This window comes from Myodes glareolus, chromosome 25 (genome assembly GCF_982192425.1).
Source record: "Myodes glareolus chromosome 25, mMyoGla1.1, whole genome shotgun sequence".
Classification (NCBI taxonomy): domain Eukaryota; kingdom Metazoa; phylum Chordata; class Mammalia; order Rodentia; family Cricetidae; genus Myodes; species Myodes glareolus.
The window spans coordinates 16,052,251-16,069,286 of NC_142050.1; the positions used below are offsets into that span (position 1 = coordinate 16,052,251).

General features: G+C 44.6%; 1 protein-coding gene across 2 annotated transcripts in view; it reads right to left on the reverse strand.

Annotated features, from left to right (window-relative positions):
- Positions 1–1,415: 1,415 nt before the first annotated feature.
- The window catches only part of Wnt2 (Wnt family member 2), a 40,798-nt gene continuing 25,177 nt past the window's right edge, over positions 1,416–17,036 (reverse strand). For both annotated transcript variants that reach the window (XM_048449005.3, XM_085683494.2), the window contains exon 5: positions 1,416–2,215. In XM_048449005.3, coding sequence (XP_048304962.2) covers positions 1,986–2,215 — 230 coding nt within the window. In that variant the 3' untranslated portion in view covers positions 1,416–1,985. The remainder of the gene's footprint in view (positions 2,216–17,036) is intronic.

Sequence of the window (17,036 nt, forward strand, 5' to 3'; positions counted from 1 at the left end):
GTGGGACCGGGAGCTATCCCTGGTATATGAGCTGGCTTATTTGGAGCCATGCTCAGCCTTGATGCGGGGGAAGGGGCTTGGCGCTGCCTCAACTTGATGCCCCAGGCTTTGTTGACTCCCCAAAGGGAGACCTTGCTCTTTCTGAGGAGTGGCTGGAGGGTAGGGTGGAGAGAGTTGGGGGTGAAGTGGGAGGAGGAGAAGGAGGGGGAACTGTGCTTGGTAGGTAAAATGAATAGAAAATTTAAAATAAAAATAGAGGAAGGTTGTAGATGTGGCTGGGGGCAGAGCACTTACCTGGCAATGAGGAGGCCTGATTTGACCCCAATCACCAGAATGGTTGTTGAGAACGGGAAGGGGGGAGTACAGGAGTCAAGTCATTTTTAAGAAGGCTAGGAGGCTCATACCAGCTCTGACAAAGAACACCTGCAGTTGGCGTCCCACAAGCCTCAGGCTGAATGACTTAGACAAGGACGGAAAGATGAAGCCCAAAGCGTGAACCAATGAGCAAGCAGCAGTTTGCTGCTGGGTGTACAACCATCCTGTTAGTTAGTATAGCTCTAGGAGGACACTATATGAGGAACAGGAACCACACTGGACGGCAGGCTGAGAAGCAGCCTTATCAAGTTCACTTTCTTTCATCTAGCATTAAAAAAAAAAAAAGGATTAGGCAGCCTCTCCATTTTCTCTGAGTGTCATCTCCTGGCAGGAGTCAATCGCCATCTCCACATTGATATTCCCATAACGACAACTGGGTTAGTTAAACATAGTCTCCCAGATACAAACTGCTTGCAATGTAATATGGCCCTGTTGCCAACTGAAAGGCCAGGCTGCGTGCTGCTTTCTCTAGACTGGACTATCACATCAGCTTGTAAACCTCAAACAAACATAACTGAAAGTGTCAGGGCTTAAGGTTGGTGGGTCCTAGCCAATGCTCCTCAATAGCTCTCCTGGGCGTCTGAGTACGGAGAAGGGTCCTGGCTCTGCAGATCTCTGTCAGCATCACACTGGCCTCGCTTCTCAGTGTGCATCCACAAGGTAGACTTAGCCAAGAACCCTGCTGGTATTGTGCACACACTCACACTGGGACTCTGTTGCCTTCTTTTTCTTTAGTTGTACAAGCACATTTCTGATAGTCCACCCACTAAGTTATTATTGTTATTATTTTACCATATTTATCTCATAGTTAAAGAACACTGCCAGATCAGATCATCCATCCCCCCTCAAATTCTCTCCAGCACATTGAGAAGTCTCATCTCTTACGAGTCCTCAAAGGGAGGGGACAGTGAGGAACAACAATCACTTTTCTGATGTGTTAGCTGACAGGGAAGTTCAAGCCAAACGCTGGCTCGAAGGACAAGCATTCTTACCTTGTTATATCAGAGTTTAACATTGAACAAATTCTCTGGAAACATATGTGTTTTTAGCCTGATGTTTATTGAAAGCCATTCTTCTCCAGGCAATCATCAAGGACAGTAGCAACAGTTATTACTTAGAAAAGCCCTTGGTTGGTCTTCTTAACAAATACAAGTCAATTTGGTACAGTTGATTCTGTTTTCCATACCCACCCCCACCCCCAGAGGAAAGCCTGGACTTTCTTATCTATTATAATCTGTGGGAAGACACAGAGAAAGATCCTCTACTATGTGATGTTGTTTCTCCCCATGGCCAAAGAGGAAAGAGGAAATGTCTAGGTGACAGTGGTGGGGGCCCGTGACCCTCCTCCTAAAACAGCCTGTCATGTCATTTCCAAAAAGAAGTCAGCAGGAAGAAGAGAGGTGACCTTAGAATGCTCAAGATAGACAGAACAGGGTATACTTCTATGCAGCATGTCCTGGGGCTCCCAGAGAGGGAAAAGGGGTTTCTGTGGCGAGAAGGCCATATGCCTGAAGAAACAGCCCCCCGGAGACAACACAGAAGTCCAGTGTCCTTGCAGGTGCAATTGGAGTCCTTGAGGGAAGGAAGGCAGACGATGCCCTCTGCTGGGGTCATGTAGGGGTCGTCCAGTCAGCGCTCTTGGGGGCCTTGCACGTGTGCACATCCAGGGCCTCCAGGCAGTCCTGACAGCGCACAGCACAGCACCAGTGGAATTTACACTCACATTTGGTCATCCGGGTGACGTGGGACGTGTCATAGCCTCTCCCACAGCACATGACTTCGCAGCTGTCCATACCTCGGGAAGTCAAGTTGCACACGCGGCCTGCTGTACCCAGAGAGCCTGAAAGACAAGTCAGAGAGACACCGCTGACAATGTCTGGGCACAATACAATTGTCTGGACAGCAGAGTCACGAGATCCCTCCTTAAGAACAGAGCCTAGTCCAACCTCCTCATAGCTTGCTGAATCTGTGTCCTACGGGGTCCTGTGTTGTCCCTCTAAGCTACTGAGAGGTGTCCAGAGGGCAGAAGCTAGGAAGGGTGGGCCTTTGGATTTTCTCTTTTCTTTTGGCAACCTGAAGCTGGAGCTCCTCCATTCCATTAGATTGACTTTCCATATGACCCCTACCCAGGCGTAGAATGAAGGGCCATTGGGAGACAAGGCAAGAAAAGAAAGAAACATGGATTTATTTCAGTTCTTGCTCTTGTACCTTCAAATCACAAAAAGGAAGTTGTGGCCAAGGCTGGCTTTCTCCGAGTGAGGGGGTACTGAACTCTGTAAAGGAGAGGAGTCAGTTTCCCGAGACTTGCTTACACGGGCTTAGTAGGCCTGAGCTGGAAGCTGGTTGGGAGAGTGGAGCTCATTTGTATAAGACATGAGCAGGGAGGGCACAGCCTGGCCTTGTTTGTCCTCTCTTTTTCCCTCTTTAGCAGACCGCAGGAGCTCTGTGAAGGACCTGTGTGAGGCCTAAATCCCATCCTTCAAAGGAATGTGACATTGTATTAATGCCATCTTAGTTAATCATTGTCACATTTGCTAAATGGCAGTCTATATTTGTGTATTTTTCTTCATAAGAAATGTCAAAGACAGAGTTGGCTTGGCATCTCACCCCAACATAGCAATACCTTTTCTCAAACAAAGAAATAAGAATTATTTCTTTGATATACAGATACACAGAGCCTTTTAATTCACTCTATCTGGGGGAAACAGACAGAATCCTTTCGCATCTGTATCCTTCCTATCTTTTCTATACTCTTGGTTTATAATCAAGAGTGGTAGACAATTTTGGAGTTTTCTCAGCTTGCAATGACCCTTTCTATATCAGTCTTTCCTACCAAGATAAGCCATTGGAAGCCACGTTGTATAATAGCACCATCCTCACTAGACCACGGGTAGGCACCTGACTCATTCTGGGCCGATAACGTGGAGTTCCCAAGAGATGGTTGCCATGCATAAACTCAGTGTCTCTGGCCCAGAGCCACGGAAAGACACGGCTAACCAAATGCACAGTGGCAGTGTACATTTCCAAACCAGGAAGAGGAGTCCTGCTCAAGCTGGACTATTGCTTGGTTCTGCTTCCATCTCTTCTGGGAACCTAGTGACACATCAACCTTGGAGGTTCTTGAGACATGGCGATTACTCTTATAATATGGTTTGAACACAGCATCTGATGTATAGGCAAGCACTCTGCCACCGAGCTACAGTCCCAGCCTAGATCTCTTTGTCCTTCTACTGATTCCTATTTTAGCTTAACTGCTCCTGTTTCTATTACATTCAACAATGATAAATAACTGCCAAACCTACAGAAGAAAAGTAAATACGGGGGGGGGGGGGGAAGATAATGATTTAGCTATTTTTTTTTCACTCATACCTCATGACTCTGTTTATCACTCTCTGTATGAAAATTATCTCCGAGAGTGTCATGTTGCTTTGCCTCTGCGGAATGACCAGGGAAACAGCAGGGTTCAAGCTGGGTGTGAGGTCAGGAAAAGGGGAGGGTGGGTCAGACTTGCTGTGGAAGATCAGCTGCCTAGAGCAGGAAGACAGACAGAGGAGTTTCCTGAGGACAGGAAGGATGGCAGGGGGCCGGGCTGGGGTGGAGGCTGGGTCAGCCAGGGATGGCCCTGAGCCTACATCATGCTGAAGAAGCACGGGTTTAGAAGAGGCAGCAGCTGGGCCTGGATTCAGGACGACCATCAGAAAAATCTCCTCAGACATCACGGATTGTGCAAAAAGGACTGACTGCCAAGAGCTGCCTTTGAACACGACACCCGTTGTTTCATCCGATAAACATGTAGTTGACATAAACGTGTATAAGATGCTGTGTTGACTGCCTGGGGTTTGGGAGGCAGGGAAGACATAAAATAGACCCAGCTCCTGTTCCTACCACACTTGCAGAGTAGTGGAGAGACAAATGTGTGGAGAGGTGCTGCCTCAATCTCCACGTCATAGTGGTCTGCTAATGACCACTGGAAGCCACAGTAGAAATCCATGCAGAGTATCATGGCGGACAAAGCTCAGACTATAAAGCTGAGGTCACTAGGGTGTGGGCAATTAGGGGTTTGCTTGTAGCGTCGCCATGTGTCAACTGTACAGTTGCGGCAAGTTTCTTTTTCAAAACGCTCTTGTAAAGTTGGCACAAAACCAGCACCTTCTTCATAGGGCTTCAGTGAGGATGGGCTAAAATTATACACGAAAGCATCTGTCACAATAAGTGCTCAACACATGCTAAACATCCTTTCATTTATCTAGCAACTTTGACTGAGACCTCTGGTGTGGTGGGCGTTATCAGAGAACAAAGTGAAGATGCTGTCCTGGAGCACCGCTCTCATTGTCCTGATGAGATTTCTTTGTATGAATATTCATAGTAGGAAACGGGACCAGGGAAAGCGGCTTCCGTTACACGGTTTGACCAAGAAGTTGGCATTGGAGAGAGAATGTAAAGCATGTGTTGACGTTTAGATGTTAAAGAATGTGAGAAAAGGCATTTCTAGCGCAGAAGCTCCAGAGAGCTTCATGGGAGGGCAGATTCGCCATGACTGAAGCACAGGGTGTGTATTCTGCAGAAAGCAGAGAAAAGAAGACCACAGCAACAGGTGAAAAGAGCCCTTTGCCTTGGTAGCGCTTTGGTTTCATTCCGTGGTGGGTGTGAAAGAGTGTAGATTTTAATTTAGGACAAACATACTTAAGTCTGTTAGAATGACTGGGAGTAAGAAGGCCAGAAATAAGAGTCCTCAGAAGAGTCCAGACGAGAGGCCACGAGAGGAGACAATGGGACAAAGCACCAGGGGCCTCAAAGGGCGAGCCACTAGAATTTGGCAATCTCTTGAAGCAAGGGGGTTGGAGGTGGAGGGGTCAAGTAGAAAGAATGACCAAAACATGTTCATTTGGCTCCACAGTGAGGAGGGAAGCATACGATTGGTTGATGCAATGGGCTGGGGGCGGTGAGTGAGAGACAATCCAAGTCCTCAAGAAGCATGATGGAAACGTTAACTTAAAAGACAGCTGCTGGGACGGAGACAGAGACGGACGAAGCTAGAACCTCAAGGTCATCCCAGGCCATAAGTGTTCCGAGTGAATCATCACACATCAACAGAACGCTGACACAGGCTTTCACTTCGGGCTAGTTTTCATTTAGACAGAGTATAGAATCGGGATAAACTAGCCATGAATATCTGAAGTTGGGGTAGTTGTTTTTCTCAGAGGTCAGGCCAAAGAGCCTGGGGGAGCTTCCAGCATACTGGGCCTCTTTCAGCTCTTGATCTGGGCACAAAGTATGTGGATGTGTTTAATTGAGAAAACTCACTATGTTATGGTTATGTGAATGCAGCTTGTGCTAATTGAACCTTTCCACATGTGTTGTGTATCTTAGTAAGAAGAATATGATGGAGGGAGAAACAAAGAAGAGGAGGCTACGTGGGCCAAGAGCTCTATGTGCGGAGCAGAAAGGCATTCCATGTAGCTGGGATTTGTATTCAAAGGGGAGAGTAAAAGAACCGAGACTGAAGATGAGTAGAAGCTGCATTGTCAATGGCTTCGATAACTGGGCAGGGGTTTACACGCTCCTGTGTGAGCAACTGATTTCTATTGAAGGTCTTCATGCAAAGAGCAACATGTATTTAATTTGTGTTTGAGGAGGCAAAGCAATGTGCTGGGACTGGATAGATTGAAGAAAGCCAAAACAAGGGCAAAAAGATAAGTTAGAGACCCATAAGGAACTATGACCCAGGTACAAGATGGCCTAGATTAAGACATTGATGGTAAGAAAAAGCGGCAGATTCAGTAGCCAGTGACTGATGGGTGGATTGGAAGGTATTTGAGGAGCCCAGAGGGGTGTTCATGTTTAGGACTAAGCAGTCCTGTTGGTACTAGCAATTCCCCAATGTGAGAAATGCCTGCGAGGGGAATTTGCTGACTGAGGAATATAAAAGTAGAAATGCTCATTAAAGACATCCCGGATCCAGAGCCGGACGGGCGGTGGTGGTGTATGCCTTTAATCTTAGCCCTCAGGAGGCAGAGGCAGGCGGATCTCTGTGAGTTGAAGGCCAGCCTGCCTGGTCTACAAGAGCTAGTTCCAGGACAGGCTCAAAAGCTACAGAGAAACTCTGGATTCAGGAAAAAGGTGGGATGGGGGGTAGGGGTCATGGTCACGAGCCTGGCCATCTTTTTCAAGAAGTAGGGACTGAGGCCACATGTCTGTGAGTGAGATCCTAGCACTCCGGTGTTGACTCAGTTCATATTATTTTGTGTTTTGTTGTAGTCTTGTATACCAATAAACATTCTCTCATCTGCAGTATCAAACTATGACAATACCATGACACGTTTGAATTCTTTGTCCTTCCCTCGGGCTGTGGCTCTGACAGGGCTAGTATGGGGAGGTGATGTTGTCTTGTTCCCAAATCGGACTACTGATTTCTAACTTGGTGGTCTTTCCCCAGTGATCTGAAGCCTAAGGATGTCAGATTGTAGTTTCGCTTAGCCCCAGGGAAGTGTCATGGTAGCTTTTGTTTCTCAAATGCAGAAATGTGGACTGAGCTCTCTCTGAACCCAAGGATTATTTATCAACTTGAATTGAACAGCATCTAAGTTCAGGGAGGAAAGGCAAGAGAAGACAATGGCCAAGGGAAAAACTTTGCCTAAAAGCAGATTCAGAGTCAGGCGTGGTGGTCCTGGCCTATAATGCCAGCTGCTTGGGAGACTGGACTAGAATGATCATGAATTAGGCACATCTGAGCTACATAGTAGGCTCAAGGCCTGCCCGAGCAACCTAGTCAGCCTTGTCTCAGAGTAAATCATGAAAAAAAGAAAGAGGGCTGAGGATATGGCTCACTGGTGGAGTGCTTTGCCTAGCATGTGCAAAACCATGACGTCAATCCCTAGTGCCAAAAAAAAAAAAAAAAAAAAAAGGAAGGAGGACAGAAGGTGGCTTTGGTGTGTTGGTGTGTGAGACAAAAACAGGCCATGGAGTGTATTAGTGCATCATTCATCTATCAAATGATCAAAGTCAAAAGTAATGCGAACATGCCACCTCTGCTTCCCAAATGGGGCTTGCTGAGGCCAAGAAGAAAGATAAAGGGGAGCCTTTGAAGCCCGAGAGCCACTGGTATGGAAACAGTGGTGGGGTCATAGCTAGAGCTGTCACTGAACCTCCTGAGGTACTGGGGCACAGGGAATGGGCCAATGAGAAGGCACAGAGCAAGGTACAGTAACTTGCTCAGGCTAACAGAGCCAGCAAGTGGTGGGTACCGTCCGAACAGAGCGAGCAATACTTCGGTACCTTCTCTGCCCTGCCCTTAACTTTTTAAAAATCAAATGAACTTGGAAGCTTTGTGTAGTTGGAAACATCTAAAATCCCATCACTAGAGAAGCTGAAACAGGACAATCACGAGGTCTAGGCCAGGCTGAACTCCATAGTGAGACTATGTCCCTACGCCCAGGTGCGGAATGCAGTGCTAGAGCGCTTGCCTAGCACAGGTGAGGCTGTAGGATTCACACTCAGCACTGAACTCCCCATCCCTAGCCTCCTCCAAAGAACTCACAAAGGACCTGATTTATAGCTTTTGTGGGGTTGGGAGGGAGGATCTTTTCCTGCAACTCATGACATGTTGTCGGCTGTTTAGTCACACAGGGTTTTCTGAGAAGATAAAGAGGGCTGGTTAATATAGTGGTTTATGCTGCATTTCCCCTGGACTGGTGTGCTTTCTTTTGTAAAAAAAAAATTGTACATGTTATGTGCATATTGTATCTGTGTATGCATGTAAGGGTATAAGTACAGTACATGTAGAGGTCAGAAGTACCTTGGGTACTGGGCCTCTGCTTCTACCTTGTTTGAAACAAGGTCTCTTGTTGACTTCTTAACTACATCAGGCTAGCCCTGAAGGATCTTCCAGAGAGCTTCCAGAAAGATCACAGATACACTCACTGTTGTGTCTGGCTTTTATGTGTGTTCCATAGTTCCCAACTCAGGTTGTCAGGCAGCATAGATGGTAGTTTCAAAATACCAATTAGACATTTGAAAAATAGCTTCAGCTAATGGTACTCTCGGTCAGACCTCCCAAATTGTCATCTTTTAAGGACGAGCATGTATTTGGGTGCTCTTTTTTTTTTTTTTTTGAATTAACACACTTATTTTGAAAAGTCATGCTGCTTTATAACATTCTCTTGTTATGCTTTGATTTATGTAGTTCACAGGTCGCTCTGCTTTGGTGGTGAAATCTGCCCAGATGTGTTGCCAGCCTGGCCACAGAGCTCAGTTCCCTGACAGAGGGAACTGTGGGCTCAGACTCCCGCCATTCTGTCATCTTTACCCCAAACAGTCGTTGAGATTGGCTGCCTAAACTCTGTGACCATCCATAAGCAGACTGTCTCTGTGGACGGGGAGGGCCTATGTCATGGAAGGTGGAGGGTGCCGCTTCTGGCTAAACCTGCCTTTCTTCTCCCCCTGTGTTGTGTCCTCATTCCAACTCACAATAAGAGCTCACATATGTTTGGGGAAAGAATGGAAGTTTCTAAATCGCATGCTTTTTGGACCACATATCATATTTGGTGGGGCAATATCAAGGGAACTTACAGAATCAAGCATCCCATCCCCAGAGCCATAAAATTAATAATGGAGTCAGGGTTCCCAGTGTAAAAACATTTCTGTCTCCACCAACATGCATCTTCCTGACAGCAGAGGAGGGACGGAGGACTTTGGCTAATAGTTCCCAGACCCATACCTCTGAAACCTGGAGGAAGGGCGCTCCTCTCTCACTTTCTCTCTCTCTCTCTCTCTCTCTCTCTCTCTCTCTCTCTCTCTCTCTCTCTTCCTCCTTACCCCCTTCCCTCCCTCCCTCTCTCTATCTCTCTCCCTCCTTCCCCCCTCCATGCCTCTATCTTCAGAAATTCCTGCCACTCAGTCCAACAGAGGCCCATATGTTGACCATTAGGGTATACAGCAAGATTCACTTAAACCTGTCATCCAATAGGCTGTTTCTCCTCCGCTTGACTTACACGTTGTCATTAATGACACAGATTTATCGAGGGAACAAAAGAATGCTGCAGAGCAAGTGTTAGAGACCGCACATCCATCTGCTTGCGGACCTTCCCCCTTCCTCACGTGAAGAATTGCAAAGCTAATGCTACTTAGGAAAGGCAGTATCTGAACTTAGTTCAGATGATTTCGCTCATTTTTATTCATCTTCCTAGCTTGAAAACGTTCGACTGGCACGGGAAAGGCATGTCCTTTTAAGCTAGTAAATTCTACAATGGAATTAACATTGTTATGGCCAGACTCAGACTTGCAATACCTGGTCTATCTAGTCTTGTCAAAGTCATTTCCTGTTCTCCCTCTCCCAACCCGACACTCACCCCGCTGCATGTTCCTTGAACTCCCAGCCTGCGTGCTCTCCAAATCGGTGCTCTCCTCCCCAGGAAAGTAAGTGACTTTCTGGTATCACTTCCAGCCCTTAGACTGTGCTCCTTCAGATTCGCTGCCTCTGTTAGCTTTCCTCTCCCTCCATTCCACTGGAATTCTCACCTTTTCAAGGTTCAGGCCCGCATCAACATCTTCCACGGAGTATACTCTGTCTGGGCAAGTTCCTAGGACCTACAACACACTTCCTAGTAGGCCTACAGCACACTTCCTGCAGTTGGCTCCATGTACTATTTTATAATGTCTGAGCCCACCTTCCTCGGGATAAAAGATGGGCCCCATCCTTTCTTTTACACAGTACTCAGGTGACAACGAACAATTGCTTGTTTTCTTAATACAATATTTAGAACAGTTTCTTAAACACTAAGAACAGTGGACTGGAGAGATGGTTCAACTGTTAAAGACTAGGCTCACAACCAAAAAATATAAGGACAGCTTTCCGAAGGCAGGCATTTCAAAGACGTGTTTGCCAGTTTGCAGGTACCCAGTGGGAGCCCAGCAGTTAAACCTACCCTTCTTTAACTGTCTCCACTTAGCATAGAGAGTGCATGCCAGAAATGTGGTACGTTCTTATTTTTTAAATTGTATGCAGTTAGTTGGGGCTATTACTTTTCGATGGTATGGTCTTACACGTAGCCCAGGCTGATTCCGCTCTCTGAGAGTGGTGAGATTATACATGTGTGCTACCGTATCAGAGCATGGCTGTTGTTGAAACAGTAGAAACTCATACTGATAACTTAAGTGAGTTTGTGGCAGTGAGCTAGGGATCTGTATTGCAACAGAGTAAAATGAACAGTTTAATCCGTTCTCAATCACAAGAACCATAGAAATTACAAGGTGAAGCATACATTAGAGAAACAGAGAAGTGAATTTCTCCAACGCCCCCCCATCAGCATAAATAGTAGTGGAGAACAACTTAGAGACTCTGAGATGCCTATCCATAATGCAGGGCTTGGTTGCACTCTAATAATGTGGGATTTACATAAATTGGAAGAAGAGATACCCCATTATAAAGTGAATTTCAATGGGACAGCTAAAAAAATAATCAAATTCATCACATCTTGTGTACTTTAAAAATTTCTCTTTGTCTGCAACCATTATTATAGCAGTTAGAAATAAGCTTTGCTATTCATCACACACACATTCCCCAAATCCACTCACCTATACAGCGATTAATTTGTTGTTAGTGGTTCAAAGATGTCAAAGAATTGAATATACAAAACGACTTAAAAAATTTGTTTACCAAGTTTTACATTCATTCTGATTACCAGAGTCAGTTTAGCAATTTTTATATCCTAAATTTGTATTTTGAAAGATATGTATTTCTAGATTATATATATTTATATATGTTATATATACTTGTAGATATTTGTATAAATATAAATACACAATGAATTGCATTGAATTAAACAACACTTTGTTTTCATTAATAGTGAAATCAGATGGAGTGAGCATCAGTCACACGAACAGGGGTAAATGAGGAGTCAAAGAACCGAGTACATGGGGCAGCAGGAAGCCAGAGATGTAGTCTGTTACTCTGTTTATCAGACATCTTCTATCTCATCCAGGGAAAGGGCTGACAAGCAGCATAACATAACCATGAATCTTGGGAAATGCCTACTAAAGCAAAAGTCCTATTTAACACTTGGACTTAAACTGAAAATTTTACAGGTAGAGCACTTTAATCAGTGATAAAAACAGAGAAACAAACAGGAAACCAAGTTACCTTTAAGCTGTAGAGTATATAACTGAGCTAGTGAATGAACTTTGATTCAGTCCATCACATTCATACACTGATTACTGGGGAACATGGGAGTCCCCGTTAGGCCCGCTGGGGCCAAGAGGTAGCTAACAATTAAACACTGGCCCATTCTATAAATGCAGAAACTGAGCTGTGCTTGGGCCTTTGAGATGGCGGCGAACATGGAGAAGCAGAAAGGTCCTGCATACGTTTCAGAAGTTCTGATGTGGGCGATCCAGGCAAAAGAGGAGGGAGGATTGCAGTAGGTTTGCATGTTGGTGGCTTGGCCTTCATAGCAGAGGGTAGATCCATTGGAAAACAGGGGGAGACAAGTTTTGAGAGTGGGACAAATCGCAGTTCAACTTGGAAAGAAGTCAGCAAATAAGTTTATTAGGCAGAGAACTGAACGCAGGATAAAGCAAGAGAACAGAAGTATTGATAGAGATACTGAGAGCTGAAAGGGTGGGAAAGATCAGACCGTGAAGAAAGTACGGAAAGGAAAATGAGGGTCCTGAGAAACTCTGAAAAACAGTCTACAAAACTGCAAAAGTAGCAAAAGTAGCACACAAGTCAAGACAACTGAGTGTTTTGAGGTTCAAAAGGTTTCCATATGTATTATATATCACTTACAAACTTGAAATAATGCTTTACTAGATTGTAATTACTATTAATTGTGCAACATTAATAATTTTCTGTGTAAATGATCATTTAGAAGTCCCACTAAAACATCCTCCATATAGTCCTGCTTTGGCTCTCTTTGCACCCTGTAGATATTAATTCATTACCTTCTGTAAGTCTCAGAGCATAAATTGATGAGCGACTTCTTTATGTTGTCAAAGTAATGAATATACAGGAAACAAAGAGCAATGCCTAAGACACATTCCTCACCTGTCTCAGACTGAGGGCTCCCTGTCACACTGTAATGTTGCCTGGCTGCTGCCTTTTGGTCGCCTGGAAAGACCACATGGAAGGTGAAGCCTTGATAGCAAGGAACGACCAACTCTGCCTTCCTGGCACTGTCAAGGGTTTATGTGTCTGGCATATAGAACAATCTCCATATTTCTTCAGTAAAGACATGAAGGACTTAAAATGTTCTGGTATTAGGTGCACCTATTAATATTTAAGTAGATTTTATCCATTGGTTGAAATCTTTATTTCCTTGTTTTTAATTGCATCCCGGGATATAGTCAATGTTCATGAGTGTCTGCAAGTCAGGCCACGACACAAGACTTATCCAGAATATCACTTTGGCTTTAGGAGCTGGGTTGCCATGGGCTTCAAGGGCTACTTTGCCAAATAGTTTGCATAGGAATGAACAAATCGTGACATCAGGAACAGCGGCCGGACAGGCTTTGGGTTTTCAAAGGGCAGAACGTTACACAAGCGCTTCATTTGTTTTTGAACTTGACTGGAGAAGAGATGGAGGCTTGCTTGTTTCCTCTGGTTGGAGAGGAGACCTCGGGATGACCTCTGGCCCGGGTGAGAGTTTTACATCATACCCAGTGAAAGTGGTCTGTGATTAGGCGCAGACACCTCCTCTGCAGGGGAGGGCAGCATTCCTTCCTTACAGAGGCACCTCTCTCTAACTGAAGGGTTGCTTTGATTTACAGATGCCTGGGGGCAATCACCAGACTAGATAACTCCAGAGCCACCGGGTGCTCATCCCAGAAGTCCCTCTCTAAGATGTGGACTCCACTTTGGCCTGCAAAATATCACAGGCCCAGCCTCACAGAGTTCCTAGCACTCTGTGAACCTGGCTGCGCCTCAGGTATTTATAGTTGATCAGCAGAAAACCCTTGTCTTCTTCAGCTACCGAATAAGGGGGCGTGTTTGGTTATTGTTTCCACAGGTTTTTTTCTTCTTATTTATTAGGAAAAAATTAAAGATATTCCCTTAAAAAATTTGAAAGGGTAGACTAGGGAGATGGCTCAATGCATGAGAAGCTGAATTCAAATCCCCAGCCTACAGATGAAAGCCAGGCACAGTTTGTGCATGTCTGTAACCCCAGTGGTGAGAGGCAGAGATGGGTGGGTCCTGGGAGCTTTCTGGCCAGCCAGCCTAGCCAAAATGGCAAGCATTAGGTTCAGTAAGAGATCCCGCCTAATGGGAATAAGGCAGAGAACGACAGAGGAAGACAATATCCTCTCTGGCCTCCACACGTGCACACACAGGAATGTACACATTCACACGTGCACACTATGCAAGGAGGAAAAAAAAAAAGGAAAAAGTCTTGGAGAGCTTCTAACTGAAAAGGGCTTTGACATAATCCAAATGTGTCTCTTTAATTCTGATCAGTTATGAGCTCCCAGTTTTGTGGGTGCCCCCATTAAAGGTTCATGTCTTCATAGTGAATCCCTATTACAGAAGACCACCCTCTCCAATTTCCTAAGGATCCAAAGCGGGAAACAGTATAGTGAGAAAAGTATGGATTTTTGTTCTGATTCTTATCTACTCTTTTTATTCTGTTAACTAGTTCCAGCCCATGAAATCTTGGACAAATCGCAAAACTTTGGGATTCTGTTTCCTTGATCTGAAAGTAAGGGGACCGCTGCCAAGAGTTAGGGTATGCGCATGGATGGGATGCAGAGCAGACTTGACCTGTTGGGAACTCAGCTGTAGTCTCAGCATCTTTCCTGGTGATGTGTTCTCACCAGAAACATTCAGGCCAGCCACTCTGTGAATTCTTGTATCAATGTGTCACAGTTTCCTTGGAGAAATGACTTAATAACCAAGATGTCAAACTAATTCCAACAGAAGTCTTAATGGCTGGAATCATTTAAACAAGTTAGTTACTTGCTAGAGATGTTGGATCTACATGTAAAAAAAACAAAAACAAAAACAAAGGCAGGATGCATTTTCAAAATAGACATGGCCTACTCAAAAGTGACATCTATTGAGAGCTCTTCAGAAAACACTTTTTCACCCTTTCAAAGTATGAGAGATGCTAAGAACAAAGTGTCCTTGGATTTCCTCTTCTCTGATAACAGGGCTAAACCAGGACTGTGGACAACCAAATGATTGGTTTCCTAAACTTTAATTATAAGTTTGAAAAGTATGGGAATCCCCTGATTCTGATCATATGGGTCTCTGAGGAGGACCCCACTATGGAGAATAATGAAGTGGAACCGTAGATATATCCACTACATAAACACAATTGGCAAATCACTCCAGCTCACTCCCCGGCACTGTTACTCTGAACAGGATGCAGTGGGGGACAGCAAGAGCATAGCCAATTGGTTCAAACACCACACTCACCCATAACCACCTGAGAACCATGCTTGATCTTCTAGTGCTCTCCACGAGAAGGTACCCAGTAAATTGAATATTAAATGTTCATTATTTCAAATCAACCATTAAGGGGGAGAAAATGAAATATAGGAAGCACAGGTTTGAATTTTAAAAGAGTAAACCAAACCATTAAGAAAGAAGAGCAATGTGTGTGCGGATTTAAACATTACTACAAAGTTTTGTTCTGTCTTGGAGCTTGCCTAGCCCTTTTTTAATTAAAAAAAATCCATTTTAATGATAGCTCATTTTAAACACTGGGAGTTCTATTTACCGGAAAGCAGACCCTTTCTATGGTAGATTGTTCTAGCACAGTGAATGTTCATTCTGTTACAGACTCAGGTTGGCAGCTTCCCTCCAGTAGACGGAAAGTTCAGATGCCTTAGTTCCACCAAGGGGAAGACTCCTGCACTCACTGTGAGTTAGATGTGGGAAGCCTCCATTCTCAGGGCTCTTAGAGCTATCTTTCACAATCTCTCTCTCTCTCTCTCTCTCTCTCTCTCTCTCTCTCTCTCTCTCTCTCTTCTCTCTCTCTTTCCCTCTCTCCATAGAGGCTATGGACTGCTCTAGGAAGACTGAACCCAGAAACTTCCAGCATGGTGTGGAGCAGTTTAGTAGAGCAGACACCGCAGGGGGTTCTCCTAGTCAGGGAAGATCCTCATTTGAAGACGGCCATGAGTCACAGGACAATGGACAAGATCTCCACCAGTGTGTGGTTGAAGTGAAGCTCTCTCCATCTCACCCCTGTGGCTATTTGCATAATACCCAAGTATTTGTGATCAGAAATACTCTTTGAACAAAGTGAAGTTTTGTCTAGTGGGATATAAGACATTCTGAGCTATAGTTTATGAAAATAATCGCATGTAGTTACCAAAATTAAAAAAAGAAACTTTTCGGGTCACATGGATAACTCTGGCATGTTCTTGGGTACAGCTACAGAGGGCATCATTTCTCTATATTTCATAAAATTACAAATAATCTGGTAAACATATTGGAAATGTGATCTGTCATATTGGAACTGGATACTGAAAAAGACCAGGATGGCTCCTGTTTGATCAATAACACCCAAGAACCAAAATATTCATTTATTATTCAATTAGATGAACTAAAATATTTCTAAGAAAGTATAGAAATAAAAGATCAAATTATATAGTTTACTATGGAAGCCGCTCCTTTGACTGTGTGCCCTTCTGACCAAGACAACTAGAGGCAGAGTAAAATGATGGGAAGGGCAGTCAGAGAGTCCTGCAAGGTTCTTACCCCCTAGAGCTTCAGTCCCCACGCCTATACAACAAGAGGCCGGGAATTGGTGAGAGCATACAGCCTGAGCCCTGGGATGCAGTGGGCACTGGATAGATGATGCCTATGGTTTTAGGGTCAAGATGCAGACTGCCATCGTTCAGTAGTGCCTACTGCTCTGGCAGAAGATCCAACTTTAGACCCCTGGGGTGCATGCAACCACCTGTAACTCCAGCTCCAGGGGTTCTGACATTCCTGACCTCTGGCAGATACCTGTACTCACAACACCACACACACACACACACACACTTAAAAACAGAAAACAGAATTCCATTCTAATACAAATCTGAAGAATGAAGTCTGTAAGGGTAATTAATTCAATAGCTTAAAAGGGCATGAGAGTTACATCCGAAACTCTTCTGGATGATGAGGACGTATGCTTTTTAGTTCCCAGAATACCAATGAGGAAGAAAATACTCGTCAGGCATGCCCATTTCCTTCATTGTGTAAACTGTTTCAACCCAAATAATCAGAAAAGTCTATGGGCAGCAAGTTTTTTTTTTAAGATCTGATATGAATTTTAATCTTTATGTCTTCTCACAGTCATGCTTAGGAAATAGGCAAAGCAGATGTGTTATCTTAGGCTCAAGGCTCAGGCCAAGCATGGGGCCAGATATGCATTCCCTTCCATATATGATGTGGAACTAGGGCGTTCAATTTTCTTAACTGCCTAATGTAGACAGTGATGTTCAAGGCTCTTCATCTGACTCTGTGAACTGGGATGAAAGTTTGGTTGGTGCTGATAGCTAAGGAGCATCCATCATTTGGCCCCGTTTTCCTCGGGTAAAAATTTACAGTCATGTTAATTTACAGCGCTGAGGGCTTAGGACTGCCTCATAGATCCAACAAGGCCAGGGAGGTGCACAGTGATCTTAGGACAGTGCTCAGCACACAGGTATCTATTCTTGGTACCTAAGATGATTAA